Source organism: Phoxinus phoxinus, assembly GCF_949152265.1.
Source record: "Phoxinus phoxinus genome assembly, chromosome: 6".
Classification (NCBI taxonomy): domain Eukaryota; kingdom Metazoa; phylum Chordata; class Actinopteri; order Cypriniformes; family Leuciscidae; genus Phoxinus; species Phoxinus phoxinus.
In genome coordinates this window covers 12276992-12296978 of record NC_136881.1, presented here as the reverse complement: position 1 = coordinate 12296978, position 19987 = coordinate 12276992, and the positions used below count along the sequence as shown (strand labels likewise).

General features: G+C 37.2%; 1 protein-coding gene across 1 annotated transcript; it reads left to right on the top strand.

The window, feature by feature from the left end:
• The first annotated feature begins 12863 nt into the window (after positions 1-12863).
• frg1 (FSHD region gene 1) lies at positions 12864-19334 on the top strand. Its single transcript, XM_079616752.1, has 9 exons — positions 12864-13093; positions 13262-13326; positions 13476-13598; positions 16293-16350; positions 16540-16654; positions 16776-16880; positions 17087-17178; positions 18768-18878; positions 19091-19334. Exons 1-9 carry the CDS (start codon positions 13032-13034, stop codon positions 19125-19127), a joined length of 768 nt encoding a protein of 255 aa, XP_079472878.1. The 5' UTR covers positions 12864-13031; the 3' UTR covers positions 19128-19334.
• The last annotated feature ends 653 nt before the right edge of the window (positions 19335-19987 follow it).

Here is a 19987-nt window from a genome sequence, read left to right as displayed (position 1 = left end):
CATGTGGAATCCCTAGCGAGAGGGATCAGTACAGACTAACTGCTTAAGTGGCTCTTTGGGGGTTTAAGAAAAGACACAGATTCTCCCTTTACAAAATCTCATTGTGTCTTCTGTGAGGGTCTTATGAGACATGTGGAGCACCACTGCTATGAAAACATTCAGATCTTGAGAGGTCAAATGAGCTGATGAGATCAGCCCCACACAGAGCTTTAACACTGGATGTATTACTCTCTCTGATGCTCATCCATTTCCTCTTTTTCTTAATTAAACCTATGAGATCGTGCCAGAAGATGAAACACAGGAGTGGGTCTGTTGTTTGGAGAGGATTTAGAGAACACAAATGCTATACACAAATCATTTGACGCAATGCATCTGTTCGGGAGAGAGATGGAAAGAGATTGTTTCGGTGATGGAAATAGTTTATAAAAAAATCCCCACATGGTGTTAAAATATGAGTGTGTGCAAGATGCTTTCCTAGGACAATACTAATCCAAGCATGCAAATCCATGTAGAAAATACTCCTCTTGTGGATAATCCAACACATTTTCCATGAGATTATGACTAAGCGGAAATGCAAACAAGCATTTTGCCTGCTATGGACATTAAATGGCAGGAATTGTTGAGTTTTAAAGGCTGTCCTTGAGTAAAGTTATGCTTTACTCAACCTTCCTTTCAACGATGCTTAACAAAGAGGCATCTTAGTTGTCTATATTGTTCTCTTGAATATGTTCTCATATATTATCTTAAGTAAGTATTCAGATCAATCCGCAGTGACATTCAAGGTTCTTGAACATATTTAGAAGAAAAAAAAACATACTCTTTCGTGTTTGCTGTATACTATAGGGATGTTAGCAGCACACTGCATGCATCTTTATCAATGTAAACAGTTCTTGAATTTGTCCATAAAGGTTCAAATGTACAGTGTATGCCTATTTACTGTGCATTTATGTGTGTGTATTTTAGACACAATACTGTGTATTTATTTTTTAGCTTTAGAATTAGAAATATATATATTTAGAGGATATATATATTCAATCCTATATAAAAAGGGATTGAAACTTTTTGATTTGATGGATCAAAAAAATCTATGATCCATCAAATAAATTCTGGCATTTATAGGCCTACATATACTATACTATATAGACATATTTATTTATTGATTAGATATTTATTGATTTTAAATAGATTGATTTGATAGATCTTAGATTTCTTTCTTAGATCTTAAGCTCTGACGCTGTTGTCACACACACACACACACACACACACACACACACACACACACACACGCACACACACACACACGCACAATGTCCCCTGAAACTAATTTTGTTTGAACAAACAAAAGTGGTCATCAGGTACAGCAATGTTGGAGGGATGTTCTACATAAAAAAGACTAACTAAATTCAATACTGCTTATATATTTATAATGTTCAAATTATTAATAATAATATGTATATGGCAGTAATAACAATATAATATGCATATACCTCTTAAAGAGCAGATCTTTGCAGAAAGTTTGGTTAGTTTGCATTTTCACTCTCTGTGACTAATTTGCGTTGACAGTTCCTTCCCCGTATTATTCTTCAGGAAGGCTTCCCTTTGACAGGCACTGTTTCAGCCTTTCAAAAGAGCTTTAAACATTAAAACATAAACCCACCAAAGACTTAGATAGCCACAAAGAAAAGCTTTTTCATTTCTTATTTTCTCAATTTCTGTCAAACTTATTTTTGAGCAGGTGTGGAATCTGTGGATAATACTGTTTAGATGCAATACTCCCAGCAGTGCACCATGCATGAATAAACTATTCTGAATAATGTTGCATATTACTTATTGCTATTCTATTTTACTGCCTCCTGTTGTCATTGTATTTGTTGTGGCCTTCAGTTATTTGTCATGTGGTGATTATTCAGAGCCTATCTTTGTTTACTTAATGTATTTTTGTTGATGTTGTTGTTGTAATCCCAATTATTCCGGTTTGTCCATGTGCATCTGAATGTATCAAATGTTGATACATTCATCTACTCTGTAAGCGAGTGGCACATTGTGAGGAAACAAAGCTGTGTTTGGACCTGTTTGAAACATAAATATGAATATACATTAAAAAAACAGAGTGGTGTATAAGGTTAAACATTATACAATTGAATGTTTTTTTTTAGATAATATCACAACAGCAAAGTATAGGAAAGTACACTTTCTCTGTTTTTTCCAAGACTTACACAAAATGACCTTACTGACACTTGGATATTAATAATTTTTTTCACCTCAGATTGTTCTTACTGTGAGAATGTTGCCTCTCTGTCATTTCCAAGCTATAATTATGATCAGGCTAGCATCTTTAGACATTGTGGAGAGCGAGTTGGGATGAATTGTAATTCTGACAGCAGCAGTTGCTGCTATTCCCTCTAGAGATGTACTGTTCTCAGCTTTAACAGCAGATTAACAATGACCAGTCCAGTCTCAGCTGAGGCGCTCTGCTAAATCACAAACACCTCAGTGCCAGGGAAATGCCAGAATTGAGCAGGCACGAGTGGGTAGGCCAGATGGTTCAGGCACTGTCCTGTCTATTATTATGATGGAAACATGGTCCCAACGAGACATTCTGTGGACGTTTTGCAACTAGCAATTTTTTATTTTTAGTGGGCCACTCTCTCACATAAACTGAACATGCGTTGATAAAACAGACTGTCTAATCTCCTATTTAAAGGTTACTGATTAAGTTATAGTGATTCTGGTAGCTCCGGCTTGTTTCTTTATGAATTTATTTTCATTAGTCTTCCACAGCCATATTGTAGACTAACAGCATTAAGGAGCCTAGTCCATATTGCAGTTTATTCTGCCAAAGAACCAGCAAATGAGACAGGAAAAACCATCTGACTGACATGTAAAATGACCAACAGCAGTTCATTTTATTTTAGGACCCATTTAGGGGCAGGCGAATATGAAATCGGCGACAACACCACATTACTAAAAATGTGTGAACATATACTTGCAATATACTTGCAACCAGTGGAAATATATGTATGTACATTTACTTATGTGATTATTTCAAAGGCATGACTATGAGGTGAACAGATTTTTCCTATCTTGGCAGAGTAAAAGAGCAGCCTAAATGAATATATTGAGTAAGGTGCATTGACATGAATCTTGCAGTTCAGTAAGCAAGTTGATTCAGTAACTGTAACTGATTTAAGTCCCCCTGTGGTGGAAATCAAGCTTTTGATGTTGTTTATATGTCAATGTGGTGTTTTTAATCTGCTTTAAGACAAACCATGTGCAAATTCATAAGTCAAAACAATTGCTGAGTATTTTCTCCTTAAAACTGCAGTGATAAAGACAGTCTCAAAAACGCGGTATGAAATCGCTTGTGTTTCTGACGTCACAAACTACCTTGTAACCAATCAGGCCAACGTGTGATCATCATCGAGCGGGTCTCTGAGCTGGTGTGAGTGAGTGGAGGCGGGGCTAATTTGCATATTCATAGAACCATGAGGCAGGGTGTAGAGTTACATTCAAGCTATTTTTTTCATGGAAATAACATTTAAATAGGCTATGTCATTTTGGTGATCAATGAGTTTTAAGGGAGACAGTTATTGAATGATTCATTATAATACTAGTTTTTTTTTCTCTCGAATCAGACTACACAGGTTGTGCTGCATGCTGAAAAGCACTGCAGGAAACACTGCTGTGATCTGCGTCACCATATTGTTTGCAATTGTGTGTCTTTCCAGTTTGTTTTGACATATTGTTATCTACATATGCATCTTAACATCGCTATTGAAACAAATCAGACTCATCTCCAGGGAATAGCATTAGCTGAAGGAGTGGCCCCTGCTGGTTGGTGAAGGTGAAGCACAACCCCCCAAATATTAACATTAGTGTTAGCTTGGTGCTAAAATCACAGAGTCTCACTGTGAGGCAGTGGTCCCCGCTGGTTAGTGCGAGTGAAGAGCGGTAGCACACGTGGTGGCGCTGAATGATTTACAGCCTGTCAGTCCCCGAGCAACTGGAGTAGCTGTGACTCTCATCCAACAGCATCTTTAATGAATGGGGAGAGTGTTAAAAATACACAGGTTGTCAATTATTGAACATCTCTCTCTCTCTCTCTCTCTCTCTCTCTCTCTCTCTCTCTCTCTCTCTCTCTCTCTCTCTCTCTAACGTACTCTGACCCTTTCACTCAAATTTATTGGCTTGCTCAGTCTTTTTCAGTTTTTGCCCTCTTTTTGAAACCTGTGTCCCTCATATCACGCCTCCTATATTTATTTAATATGCTTGTCACTAAAGGACCAAACTATTTATTTTAAAGGGGTGGTAAAATGCCCTTTTCACAAAATGCAAAATAAATCTCTGATGTCGCCAGAGTGTGTGTGTGAAGTTTTAGCACAAAATACCCCACAGATATATTTTTATATAGCATTAAAGTTGTCTTTTTGAGGGTTTGCAAAAACGCACCGTTTTGTGCCTGGCCCTTTAAATGCAAATGAGCTGGTGCAGAGGGCGGGGTTTCAAGAGCTCATGTGTGTTAGCAGCTGCGATTACCTCACGCAGACACACTAAACTGTTCTGCCTTTAATGTTAAAACAGAGTCAGACAAAGATGGAGAGACTCAAGAAGAAGTGACAACACATAGAATGCAACAGGACGTCTCTGAATGGTTAGTAAATGAATTTATGTTGCTGATGTGGAGTTAACTATCTTCAAATAACATATTCTGTCATGGTTATCTATAAATCGCTCTTATAGGAACTGTTGTGAGATGCACACAGAGTGACTTTCTACTGCATATAGTAAAAGTTTAGTGAAAAAAAAAACTATTGCAAATTGCATCGTTTACTCATTCTCATGCCATTTGAAGAATTTAGTTCAACACAAAATAAGAAGCTTTGCAAAATGTCCTCGCTGCTCTTTTCCATACAACAAAATATATTGATTGCCAAGAAAAAAGCACCATAAAAGTGGTACATACCTTGACCAGACCCCTTAAAGGGTTAGTTCACCCAAAAATGAAAATAATGTCATTAATGACTCACCCTCATGTCGTTCTAAGCCCGTAAGACCTCCGTTCATCTTCGGAACACAGTTTAAGATATTTTAGATTTAGTCCGAGAGCATTCTGTCCCTCCATTGAAACTGTATATACAGTATACTGGCCATGTCCATAAAGGTAATAAAAAGATCATCAAAGTAGTCCATGTGACATCAGTGGGTTAGTTAGAAGTTTTTGAAGCATCGAAAATACTTTTTGGTCCAAAAATAACACAAAATAAGACTTTATTCCGCATTGTATTCTCTCCCGGGTTTGTTGTGAATCTGCGTTCACGACTCCGCAGTGACGCTGCTGACGGAAGACGCTGATGACGTGTTATCTGGTGCGCCCGAGCTTCGTTTACAGTCTGAGGAAGACGCACGCTATATTCAAGCTATTCTACATTGTTTGCGTGGATATCATTTTTTTAATGGTGCGTAAATGTGCATGTCGCGGATGAGACACTTTTACAGCGTGCGTTTCCCTCAGACTGTAAATGAAGCTCGGGCGCACCAGATAACACGTCATCAGCGTCTTACGCCATCAGCGTAACTGTGAAGGATTGACAACAAACCCGGGAGAGAATACAATGCGGAATAAAGTCTTATTTTGTGTTATTTTTGGACCAAAAAGTATTTTCGATGCTTCAAAAACTTCTAACTAACCCACTGATGTCACATGGACTACTTTGATGATCTTTTTATTACCTTTATGGACATGGCCAGTATACTGTATATACAGTTTCAATGGAGGGACAGAATGCTCTCGGACTAAATCTAAAATATCTTAAACTGTGTTCCGAAGATGAACGGAGGTCTTACGGGCTTAGAACGACATGAGGGTGAGTCGTTAATGACATTATTTTCATTTTTGGGTGAACTAACCCTTTAAAATCCGTGGCATTTTATAAAATAAAATAATAATACATAATTTATTCTAATTTTACCCTCATTTAGTTTCAAACCCATAAAACTTTTGTTTATCTTAGAAACACAAATGAAGATAATTTTATCAAATCCTGTCCCTCCATTGAAAGTCCATTCCCCCCAAAACGTTGATGCATCTAAACGTTCTTAAAGACATCATAAAAGAAAACATAATTGAGTGGTTTCATCCATGTCTTCTGAAGAGACACGATGTGATGAACAGATTTAATTTAGGCTTTTATCCACCAGACTTCACCAGATGGTAAACGGAAGCTGAAACGTGCTCGTCTCATGCACTAGATAGAACACATGAGCTTCGTTCTCACACATTAAGCAAGTACTGTAGGTTTGAGCTTTCGTAGCCGTTTACCATTAAGGGAACAAATGTGTACCTCTGAAACTCCAAATTCTTCTTACTAATATTTAATCCGGTTGCCAACTCTGCTGGTGCCCTCAAAACTTCATTTGCACTTCTGCATATTTAAACATCACATTTAGCATCATTGACATCAAATCAAAGTGTTTTCACACATCTTCACCCTTTTGTGTTCCACAGAAGAGGTGAGTAAACAATGACAGGATTTTCATTTTTTGGTGAACTGTTATCAAGAGTTTCCCACTGTATGGTTCTCATATTATTCAAGTACATCAAAAGCACTCCAAAAGTGTTTTGTTAACAAAATGCACTGAAATAAACAAGGAACTGCATTAGTACAACAAAGTGCTGCTGAACTCGGCAACCTCCATTTTTTCCACACATGCAAATCACTGCTTCCATATCACCTGGGTATTCAATAACTAGGGCACTAGCAGTACATTGAAACACCTTGTTATTAATGCACTTTGACCAGCAGGTCTCTCCAACAACTAACTGTTGAAATCCATGAAGATAGTCTGCCTCAAGATAAACAATATAATAAGTAATTGGCTTCCAATAACAGAAAACAAATATTTTTATGTGGTTGCATTCAGCACAGTTTCATATCTGATGACTTGTTGAATTTGGTTATGACTAAGTGTGACAAATGGCTGAAAATGAGGTTGAATATACTGCTTATTTGTTGTGTGACTACCCAAGAGTATCATAACAACAATATCTGCTATGCTGTAGTTATCATCTAAAATGAATGATCGAAGAGCGGGACATATATTAATGATGTGCAAGATGGCACATGGATGTAGTATTGCTCAATATTGCAGTGTTGCAAATCCCAGTGCATTACTGAATAAGTGCACGCTCGGGTAATGCCGTGTGCAAGTACATACTGCCCCCTACAGGTTCACTAAGATTCACTCCACAGAGATTGAGCGCTGTAGGCAAAAATACATTATGTGAGTTATGATGCAAATTCCCATGTGCTCGATGACACAATGAGAGCTGTGTTCTGACTGAGTGTGTGCTTTGCTCTGTCACCACCAGAGTACAGAGAGACACAAACTTAGCTTCCCAAAGATGCAGTCACAGTGTGAGACTTGAGAGGTAGAGAGAGACAGAGGCACACTTTCTCCTTTACTGCCACAAATTTCATAATGCAAAAAGTGAAATACTTTGAAAAACTTTCAATGCTCATCATTTCTTGTTTTCCAGAATTGTTTAAAAAGATCGAATGCATGTGTTAATAGGGGAGGTTGCAGAAAAACTCATATTTGAGCTGCACAACCTCAGAAAACAATCACTGCTTTATTTATTTTTTGCACATAAAGTTACAAATACCCTAAACTGTATCACAACATTTCAGCTCCATGGAAAACTGCAAATATTTACACATAGGCCTACTACACATTTACCACAGTGGAGATTTTAGCCATTTTTAGCTATCAAGATCGCCCAATCAAAGTGAACGATCACTGCATCAATGACTGCTTACTGTAATACCTTTTTAAAGACATTAAATACTTTTTATTTTATTATTTCACCAGGGGCCGGCTACAATATATTTTAAAGACTATATAAGTGTAACTTTATATTATTAATTTTTTATTATTAATTTTATTAGTGTATATTACAGTAATTGACAATGTTGTATTTAAAGTGTAAAAAAATGTTTGGGATCGGTACGATTTAGATTTTTTTTTTTTTTTACAAGAAATCTCTTATGCTCACCACCAAGGCTGCAGTAAGCCTAATATTGAGCTTTCCAAAAAAAAAAAAAAACGGTAATATTGTAGAATATTATTACAATTTAAAATAACTGTTTCCTATTTGAATATATTTTATTTTTGTGATGGCAAAGCTGAATTTTCAGCATCATTACTTACATTCTTCAGGGTCACATGATCCTTCAGAAATCATTCTAATATTGCTGCTCAAGAAACAATTATTATTACCAATGTTGAAAAATGTTAGTGTGTGTGTGTGTGTGTGTGTGTGTGTGTGTGTGTGTGTGTGTGTGTGTGTGTGTGTGTGTGTGTGAGAGTGTGAGAGTGTGAGAGTGTGTGTGTGTGTGTGTGTGTGTGTGTGTGTGTGTGTCCGTGTGTGTCCGTGTGTGTCCGTGTGTGTCCGTGTCCACGCGTGTGTGTGTGAGAGAGAGAGATCGAGTGCATTTTTGTGGATCTCTAAAATGATGGGGTTGGCCACTGTTGATAACTTATAATTATAAGGAGACTTGTGGTACTTTAACCTCTAAAAAGAGTCTAAGTGCATAATTCAACATTTAATAACTCTACTCTGCATTTTGGAATGGGAATTCATTATTTGATTACCATGATTTCATGATTTGTGTGCCACCCCACCCAATACATTTCTTTACTATCTGACTTTGCCGATCACCAAAAGCTGTATTAGATCGAATATGTTTTGTGTATATGTTCCTGTCACGGCTAAAAATGGAACTTATCAGAAGGTGTTTTATGTTCTCTGCACTTCATGAAGGAAGGGCTGAAAAAATCCTCTTGTTAGAGGAAACATTGCGAGGATGGGGCCGGAGAAACCTGCCCTGTTACCTCCTCCTGATGTGTTGAGAGGGAAATTTCACGGCTAGTTATTCATGCTGCGATCTCTTCCCCTCCAAATCACAGTGAGAAATTGGCTGAGCCCTAAAGTGACTCTAGCTTGTAGTCTGTTTGATAGAGACCCATGACAGAAGAGAAAATTCAACTGTCTCTGAAAGGTCTTCGATATAGAGCTTTTCAATCCAGTTTCCTGTGCCTGAAGCTATTGTCCAAACAACTCTGTTACCAAAACCCAAACCGGTAAGGACCCCTGGGCCAAAAAGTCAATTTTTCAAGCTCTGTTGCAACCTGATCTCAAACTGGCCTTATTCCAACTAAGCAAACAGAATTCAATATTCTTTTCAAATCTATCTTTTCTGCTATAAATTGTGCTTTATTGGAGCTGCTTGGTATAAAACCCCAAATGTGCATTTTTCTGCAGTTGACTTCTTATTTGTAATATTACTTGTTGTCAGCAAGACCTAGAGCTACAGCTCACCTCCTGACAGCTTCAACTCACAGCTCAATCACTGGGTCAGTGTCATGAGAGAGGACTTGTTAACCTCACAAAATGTGACATCATATCCTGGATTTGGCCTGAGGGCACTCTAGAGATTCGGTTACATGGAGCTGAGGCTCTCATGAGTCGACGCACACATCGATGCAAGACCTTTGAAAGATTGTAGCCGGTGCATAAGGTGACAAGAGGGTGACTGACAACCAAAGCAGCCAAAAGTGGAAGGAAGGCCTTATGGTAAGTTCAAACCCCTGTGTTGAGAGTCTCCAGACCACCTGCTCTTCACCATCAATCACTCTTCTTCAGCTCAAATCATTTTTCATTAACACAGCAGCCCTCCGAGAGACACAAAGACCCTGAGCTACCGAGCAGCTCCTGCTTGCCAGCCCAAAAATCACTTATTATCCGCGACGTGGAGGTCCCATTAGCAGCTGCATTCTCCGGTCCTGTTTGCACGCCCGTCGCCCCCTCCCCCTTATTTCCTCTGTCAGTCACTGTCAAATATCAGAACGCACTGTTCCCATCGGAGGTTTTCGGCGAGAGAGCCTGCCGGCAATTTTCTGTAACACCTTATGGTGACGACGTTATCTTTTCAACATTCTCTGCAGGGAATTTAACTGTACAAGCAACCACAGAATGCTGTTGTACACGGCCATTAACAGAAAGAAATTAGACGTTCAAGAAAAAAAAATTGGCCCTTTGAGGGAAAAAGTGTCTGCCAAATACATAAATGAAAATGAAATTAAATTGACTGGCTATTTATCATGTTTATTTCACCAAGTTGCATGTGAAGATGAGAGCAGGGGTGTTTCAAATACAAATTTCTTTCATTTGCTTCCATTCTGGAAAATCACATTGTTCAGCTAAATTCACTGCGGTCACCAAATTCAATTTAGCTCGGTTTCCCCAGATAGAGCGAGAATACAGCATGCGCTGGCTCATAAACAAGTCACGTTTCGATATTAATTTTTGTTTTTTAGTTGTGATTGGAAGCCGCTTCAAAACTACGCATCTGTGCTTTTGATTATTCTGGCTAAAAATAACAGCTGGCTTCAGAGTAGACATTCATGCCAAAGATTAAATGCATTTTCCCGCTAACATTGGCATCTTTATGTGTGTGTTTAATTGCGTTTGGCTCGTTCATTCAGCCGCGAAGTTCATCAATCACACATTCCCAAATGCCCGGAAGTATGCAATATGAAATCTGCCATGTTTGCTCATGGGCACTCAGTTATGCAGCCGGTTCGTTTTGAGCCAATCACATGAGCTGATATATTGAAATACAGTGTGTCTATATATATATATATATATATATATATATATATATATATATTGAAATAATGTCTAGCCAACTTGCATTATCCAACACAAAGCCAGTCAGAAAACTATCCAAAACTTTTTTTTTAACTTTAACTTTTTATTTTATAGGGAAGGAAAGGGTCTATGAGTTACAGCATCTTGTACATAACACACACAGTCAGCCATTCCCTTGCCGTCGGCACTGTATCATGGCTTACATTAGTTTGAAAGTCAGACCAATCACTATCTATAGCCAACCGCCTGACTGATGACTGGCACCATGGGAGGAAATGAAAGACTAAGCTCATTAAACTATATATTAAGCCATCTTTCCCTCCCTCTTCCTTCTCGCCATCCCCAATTGCTTTGTGTCTTATACCACGTTGATGCTTGCTAAGGATGATAAATTCTCTATTCCACTTGAGAGGCGGAGGTAATGGGGCAGACCGAACATGGAGACAAAAAGCCTTTCAACAAGGACAAGAGAAAGACACCGAACACGGATACAAACATCTCATTAAACAATCCCATCTCCACCGCCGCCTGTCCTGCTCCTTTCGTCTTATCACTTATGATTAAGTGTGTCTACTGCTCCAGGTCTTTTAGAATATTATAAACCGATATGACTGAAACTCATAATATCTAGCATTTAATGTGAAAACCTCCATCCAGCCCTCCAATGTTGGAGTCCATTTACTTTGTAGCAGGACATTTCTTTTTCTTTTCTTTTGTTTCTTTTTTCTTTTTAAGGAGCTCTGTGCTGTGTGTGTCAGTGTGGCATATCTGGAATCAATCAAGGTTTGTATGCCTATTCACAAGCTCTCTTTGCTGTTCCTCCAAGTCACCCTGTTCGGCTTATTCACCTGTTTGCATTTAAAGTTTGCCCAGAATGCTGCTGTCTTGTTTATTGTACTTCCTGCCAGTGTCGCACTCTGATTTATTGCATGCTCTGACCAGTTCCTCAACAGGTCACCCTTTAATGATTATCATCATTAGCAGAAGGTTGATCCTCAGTGTACCGTTCCTGTGTAACTGATTTGAACTGACTGATTTAATAGAACTTTAAAAGGATGTATTGAAATTAATTACAGAGTAGCGAGGCCATAGTGTGTGTGTGTGTGTGTGTGTGTGTGTGTGTGTGTGTGTGTGTGTGTGTGTGTGTGTGTGTGTGTTTCATTGTTACAGTGGTCTGCTGAGGTTTTAAATAAGAGGGCTTTGCCATGTTCAGAGCTATTTTGGTTTAAATGGTGGCTCACTCATGGTAGACGCTGTGTCTGGAGAGAAAAAGGCTTGGAGACACACTTCCACCCAACCCCCCTCTCTTTCTCTTTCTTCATGTCTGATAAATAATCTGGCAATAACCTATCCTTTCCGACACACCCTGTGATTTAAAACCATGGTAGGAGCAACAGCGTGACACACACACACACGCATGCACGCACGGACACACACGCACACACACACCAACACACACACACCAAAACACACACACACACACACACACACATGCACACACACACAGTTTGTGGGGTTTTAATGTTTCCTGGGGACATTCCATAGACATAATAATTTTTATACTGTAAAAACTGTAAACCCATCTAAACATACTGTATGTCTTAAATTTAAGTGGCATATATTTTCATGAATTCTGTCAAAAATACTACATCTGTTCAGAAATAAAGGGATTTAGTGTAATTTATAGTTTATAGATAATTTACAGCCTTTTTTTAGGTTTTTATTTCTGGCGAATAGGCTTCAGAATTCATAGTTGTGTTTATTTCTGAAGATTATCATGATGAACAAAACGTGTAAGAACTTGTGTTGGTCAAAGAGCTTATTGTCTTGAAAAAAAGAAGAAAAAAAGCCAACGGGTATTTATGGTTGATGCTATTTTTTTTATTTTTTTTGCAGAACTTATACATACATACATGATCAGGGAAATGAAGTGTGGTTGTATCTCTATCAATGAACAATAACAACAACATAAAATACATACATAAACTGGATTTGCGTAATATTCCAAATATATAATTACTCTGAAAAGAAAAGAAAAGAAAAGAAAAGAAAAGGAAAAAGATAAAAAGGTTAAATCATATATTTTCTAGGGTTGATGCCATTGCCAACTTTCAAATTGGCCTACAAAAATACGTCATCACTTCAACAGTATGCAGTGCGTTCTCCGACCGTTTGGTGTCGCACTTTCCTCCAGCCGCGTCTTTAGTGCGGTCCTCTCGGCCACCGTACACACGCAGATCTGTTGGAAAACTCTTTGCTGGCGTGAATAACAACAACAACGTATGATATCTCACAGAAACTGCCTAAATCTTGTGTGATCATGACAGAGTACTCACACGTAAAGTCTACCAAACTGGTGCTAAAAGGGTTAAACGATAAGAAGTAAGGGTTTTTTTCTGTGTTGTGTTCATGAAAATGTATCGAGTCTATGTAACTTAAAGTTAACGTTATTGTTCTAATTGATGTAAATAGCTTTGCTGTTAAATAGTTATGTTAATATCACAATTATTTCCGCTTATGTAAATGACCTGCGACTTCCATATTGTGCAGAAAGAAGAAAAAGAAGGACAAGAAGAGAAAAAGAGAAGATGAAGACGACAAGCTGGATGTTGCTGGTGTGTTGTTGTCACTTTGCCCATTGAGTTCTAAACTATCGTGTATAGATGGATAGATATAATTTGACTAGTTCAGTTTCTGTCTTTGTAAATGCTGTATGATCTGCCTTTTATCTTTGAACGATGCGTGTTTCTGAATGTCTCATCAGGAGGATGGTGGTCAGTGAAGAGTTTTGGTGAGATCACAGGCTCAGTGGCCATAGAGATGCACAGCAACTCCTACATCCATGCACTGGACACTGGACTCTTCACTGTAGGAGCTCCACATAAAGGTGCTGATTCTATATGCTTCATTCCAGTCCTGAAATGTTGCAGTTGCAAGGCAGCTCAGTTTTGCTATTTAAAACTTTCAGATCCTATTTTGTGTATTATTTTATTATTAATTTATAAATGATTATTAAAATATTACTTTATTTTATTGAGCGCCTCTAAAGCAGCTTCTTAAGGCACTTTATTCAATAACAATACAAAGAGAGAGAGAAAAAATACACGGGTAGAAATAGAAACTGTACAAAAAAACGAAAGAACACTGGAATACAAAATAATTAAACCCATTTTAATTTTAGACTCAAAATCAAAAAACGTAATTTAAGAATTTATTGTACACCTGTATACATCATATTTCTTTCTCTTAAAAGTACTCACTCAAGACAATTTTTTTCACTCCAGCGTTTTTGACGTATTTTTTCTTAAAGTCGACATGAAAAATGTTATGATAGTGTTTTCTTCCCCTATTGTGATGAGTATCCAAGTAAAAGCTTCTAGAACAAGAAAAAAGTAGGACGGGATTTGATTTTGTTCATCGGGAACTAATTGGACTCATGTTGTTGTTTGATTATATTCCATTTAAAAGAAAACAAGAGTTGTCCATTTTGATATCTTGATGACTTAAAAAAATTATAGGCTAGTTGAGCAAATTAGTAGCGAGTGTGGGTTACAAAGAATGTCCACAGTCAAAAAAAATTGTATCTGGAGACCTTCAATGACAGAAACACCTTTGTTACATGTGTATTTGTATTCTTTCCTCTACAAAGTAACAGTCCATTACATGAATTTAACTAATTGTTGTTTACTGGCAAGGCTTAAAGTAGCCGCAGCACTAAAATGGAGCATTTCAGACAGAGGGTCAACATTAGGGAAGATAGTAATAATCTTCATAATAGTCTTCAGCTTGTTCTGTAAGGCTATGCAGAGTTGTAGACAGACCGTCACAGAGCACTTTTACCTTTTACAGTTCCTCCTGAACCAAAACAACAAGCTTATGCTGGGCTCATGCCTTGTAATAACCGTAATCAAGAGATGGCAACCTGTGACGTTGATGTCCTCAGACTGAGAATTATGCATTTTTATGGCAACACTATCAATGCCAAAATGAACCTGCAGCAGTCAGGTGGTACAAGTCAGATCTCTATAAAGTGTTTACATTCATTATTATTGTAATGTTATGTGCTTTTGAGACATGAGGTAATTTAATCAACACCGTCTCGTGACGCTTTGCACACTCTGCTCTGGTTGTGTGCGTTAATGTTGAAGGAGGTGTGGGTTTGGAGACACTCTGAAGGGAAAGTGGGATCTTTTGCTTTCAAAGCTAGCTTGCTATTACTAGCCTCTCCAAACTGCATTCCCTACCTTCAAACATGATGATGAAATATGTTGTGGTGAGATTTGAAAGGAGAAAATGTTATTTTACGTAAACTAGAACCTGAACTATTTCATTCTTAAGGTCTATGTTTTTAAAAATACACTGTACAAGATATATTTGCAGTACTTTCAGGCAACAAGCGATTCTTTCTGTGCAATTATACTGCGCTGTGTTTTTTTTTTCTGCCATGCGGCTTTTATATTGCCTTTTAAATTGGAAAGGTCCCTCTAATAGCGCGGAACAAATAAGTCTCAAAAGTAGAGCTGGCTAGGTGCTGCTGTTTCTCTGTTGCTCTCAGTATGGAGGGATTTAAAAACCTGAATAATGTTAGGGATCGTCAGTTGCTATTACCGCAGCCATTCATGCAAAGCACTGAGCAATTTCATAGTTCAGTCAACAGAAGGAGTTGTTTACGATTGTTTTCTTTCCAGCTTCATTTTCTGCTTTTCACTGACCGTTGGCTGTAAGGATCAGTCTCTACATCACTCTGGAAGCACCATTGAATTTGTGCATGCTCCTCAACATCAATTTAATTTAGTGGTTGAGACCTGAAATTAGGAAAATAATGACTGTACCTGTTGTTGATACCCACTTCATGACCAATGCATTTGTATGATTACACACACACACAAACAATCCTGTAACTTTTTGAGCATATCACTGTAGTGCTCTTGCAGTATTTAATATCTTAGATAATTCATGAGTTCACAGCAGGTGGAATAGAATATCAGCTTTCTGGTTTGCTCTTTTTGTTCAGGCATTCATGGTTGGAGAAAAACATACTGTTAAAATACTGCAAGACTCAATAGGTATAATAAATTATTGTCAAGTAGTTTATAGTTACAAGGCCGTTTCTTTGTTCTCTGTATTTGATATTTTATAGCAAATCTTATGAGTTTTGTCATTTGAAATAGTTAGCCATTAATACTTTGATGCCATACAAATTATTCACAGATTTGAGGTAAAGTAAGATGATTTAAAAAAGAAAAGAAAAGGAAATTAATACTTTTATTCAGCAAGGATGCATTTCAATTGATCAAAATTGACAGTAATGACATGTATAATGTTACAAAAGGAATGTTGTAGTTTTAACTTTCTATTAATACAAAATCATGAAAAGAAAATTCAGTTTCCACAAAAATATTAAGCAGCATTTATTTATATATTTTTTAGTTTTTGCTTACCAGTATTGAAGTTTATTTGTAATAATAATAATTGTAATATTTCACTATATTACTTTTTCTGTATTTTTGATCAAATAAATTACTCTGAACTTTTGAATGGGAGTGTACACAAGTTTAAAAAATATGTCTTATGTTCACAGAGGATGAAGGTCCAGATCCTCCTGAACAGTTCACTGCCATCAGACTCTCAGACTCCAGGTAAAGATCATATCCATATCCATAACTAGGTGTTCTGAGTAGGGATAGGTGCATGAGGTTAAAAAAAAAAGTCTGCAATTACTAACAGCACCTTAAAATGTATAATCATGAGTGCCATGTATTATTCTATAGGTCATTTTTGAATCGATCATGTGACAAACGTATCTCATCTGTTGTGCTGGTTTCTAGGATAGCGCTGAAGTCAGGCTATGGGAAGTATTTGGGTATAAGCTCAGATGGTGTTGTGATTGGTCGATCGGATGCCATCGGCTCCAGAGAACAGTGGGAACCGGTGTTTCAGGATGTGAGTGAATCTGCCAGGCAAATCAATTCACCAGTCACAATGAAAATAATGTTGATACATTTGGCTAATAAGTTTCGAATTCAGCTTTTACCATTTCGTTTATGTTTCTTGTTTTCCGCAGCGTAAAATGGCCTTGCTTGCTGCAAACAGTTGCTTCATCTCGTACAGTGAGAGCGGAGACATAGTGGCCAAAAACAAGACAGCGGGAGATGAGGAGATGATCAAGGTGAATCTCTCCTGAACTCAGTCAACACCAAGATCAATTGCTTAAGGGATTTTTTGTTGTTGTTGTTGTTGTTGTTGTCTGAAGGACAGAAGGATTCACAGACGATGTATTTTATCTGAACACAAGAATATTGCTTTTAAATTACACTTGACTTTTTCCTGGAATAAATATGAACATTATTTTTCATGCTTATCTGTCCTCCACAGATCCGTTCATCCATAGAAAGAGAGGTGAGGAGTAAAGACGATATTGCTGATGAAGACAGGGGTAATGTCAAGAACTGTGAGATCAACTACGTGTGAGTGCTTGCTTTTATTACTAGGACTGTCACGATTATTGATCGTGGTTATTCTATCTAATCACAATTATTTGAGGCAACCGTAATAATTGGGCAGTTTAAATTTCAACCACATTTTGCCAAAGAATATAAAAAAAGTAAAAACACTGTTGTAATATAAAGTACATAAAGATAGTCAAAGTCTTTCTTCATGCGAAATGAAGGTTTGTGAGTTTAATTAGACTGCATTGTATTTATTGTAATATATTAATTGTATACATATTAATTTTCACGGCATCAAAGTAAATTAATTCCAAGTAAAAAAAAGTAACTTGCACTGTAAAGACCATTGCACACTGAGTCCGAAATTTTTGTATGCGTTTTTTCGTATTCGTGATTCGCTGGCTCTGAATTGTCAAAGCACCATTCAAACACCATTCAAACTGCTAAAAACGCAGATAATCGAATCCGTTTCGATTTTTTTTTAATGACGGACGAAAGTTTCGGAGGCAGTGTGCAAGCGTGATTGACATAACGTGAGGTCGTTTTTATTTTTTAACGTGCGACAATTTCGGATGCGAATTTCAGGCTCAGTGTGCAATGGCCTTAAAAGAGAACTCCAGCGCAAAATGAACCTTTGGTCTAATTACACATTGTTACCTAGTCAACCGTTATCTGAGATTTGTTTTCATGATTATTGAATGTAAATAGTTTTATCTCTAAAAACAGTTTAGCCTATAACGCTAGTATAACGCTAGTATATAGGGCATTGAGTAATGACAAATAAAAATCGATTGTTAATACCACTAACAAGGCTCAAAATAGCCCCACACTAACACGGTAGCATAATGAGGGTCCCTACCTTCAAACCGAAGCATTGAGAACTTTGACAGTGTCCAGACAGTTTAATAAGAAGATATTTTATACATAGTCAACTTCACGTATACAAGCAGAATCCATCTTTGAAAAACAGTCTCTATCAGTCGATCAACGAAACGCCGATCTAAATGCGCTCTATATGGCTCTGGCTGGACCATATGAGATTCTACACAGTTCAGCGCATTTGGATCGGCGTTCCTAGATCGACTGATAGAGTCTGTTTTTCAAAGATGGCTACACGAAGTTTACTGTATGTATAAAATATCTTCTTATTAAACTGTCTGGACACTGTCAAAGTTCTCAATGCTTCGGTTTGAAGGTAGGGACCCTCATTATGCTACCGTGTTAGTGTGGGGCTATTTTGAGCCTTGTTAGTGGTATTAACAAGCGATTTGTATTTGTCATTACTCAATACCCTATATACTAGCGTTATACTAGCGTTATAGGCTAAACTGTTTTTAGAGATAAAACTATTTACATTCGACAATCATGAAAACAAATCTCAGATAACGGTTGACTAGGTAACAATGTGTAATTAGACCAAAGGTTCATTTTGCGCTGGAGTTCTCCGTTAAGTGACATGAATAAAAAAGCATTAATCGCAATTATTTCTATGAAAATCGGACATCAGCTCAAAGTTCATGATCGTGACTGGCCTATTTTTTACCTTCAGTAAGATTCAGAAGCTGTGCTTCAGTAAAATACATGTTTATGTGAATGTTTGCCTACAGGAAGAAGTTCCAGAGTTTTCAGGATCGGAAGCTGAGGGTGAATGAGGAAGACAGCGGTTCTCTGAAAGTAGCCAGAACTGATGGAAAATTCCACGAGGCACTGCTGGACAGGTAAGACCTCTGACTTTACTGCTTCTGGAGGAGAAACCTCATACTGAATAATGCATGAATATAGCCTGCTGATTTAGCTCATCCTTAGATGGAAGAAAGGGTGGCATGTTGATATACCCTATTGGATGATTTATTATAGAAGATGGTGTATGAAACATTGTGAATATGCTACCATTACTACATTAAAATGTTTTTTCTTTTTTCTTTTTTAGGAGAGCAAAGATGAAGGCTGACAGATACTGCAAGTGAAACCAGGAGAAACCTTTTTTTTATGTTTTAATTTGACATTATCATGCAATATCTGCCATTTTTTAAAATAAACTATTCACTGTTCACAAGAAAATGCCCCCTCACACTTTTTTTTAATAGACTACAATTAGTAATATTAGAGATGTTGTAATTTGTGTATTGAACTGTAAATGTGATTAATTTCCCAAATTAAATGGATTGTAAACTAAAAAAATCTCTGTTGTTTAATCATATTCTTATTTTAAAATTGTCACAGTACATAGAATGAAAAAAAAAATCACAGAAAACTTGGTAAACATCATAGAAAACTATTCTTCGAATGTTTCTGACTGAAGTCGTCAGTGTTGATGTGTTGTGATTTTGTAGGGTTTTGATACATGGCCTATATGAGAATATTATTATTTTTGAACCACATTTGAAGATGTAATTCATCCTGTGCAGTAACTGTGCTGTCCGTTCACTGAATATTGATTTTGTAGTCTTTAAGATTTACACATAAAATGGTATTTAGTTTTTTGTACTTCCACTGCGAGAATATTGCAGTTAATTTGAAATAATATGAGACATATAAAGATACTGTAAAACATTTATTTGTCCACACACACATGTTGCGTTTTCATGTTGTATGGGTACTTTCCATGGACATAATGATTTATATACTGTACAAACTTTATATTCTATCACCAAACACTAAACCTACTCATCACAGAATACTTTGCGTTTTTACATATTCAAAATCATCAGTATTTATAATCTAGTTTCCTCATGGGGACCAAAACAAATTAAATTTTGTCCACGTAATGTTGGGTTTACCCATATACCTGGCCCAACACACACGCAAGCACACACACACTCGCGCA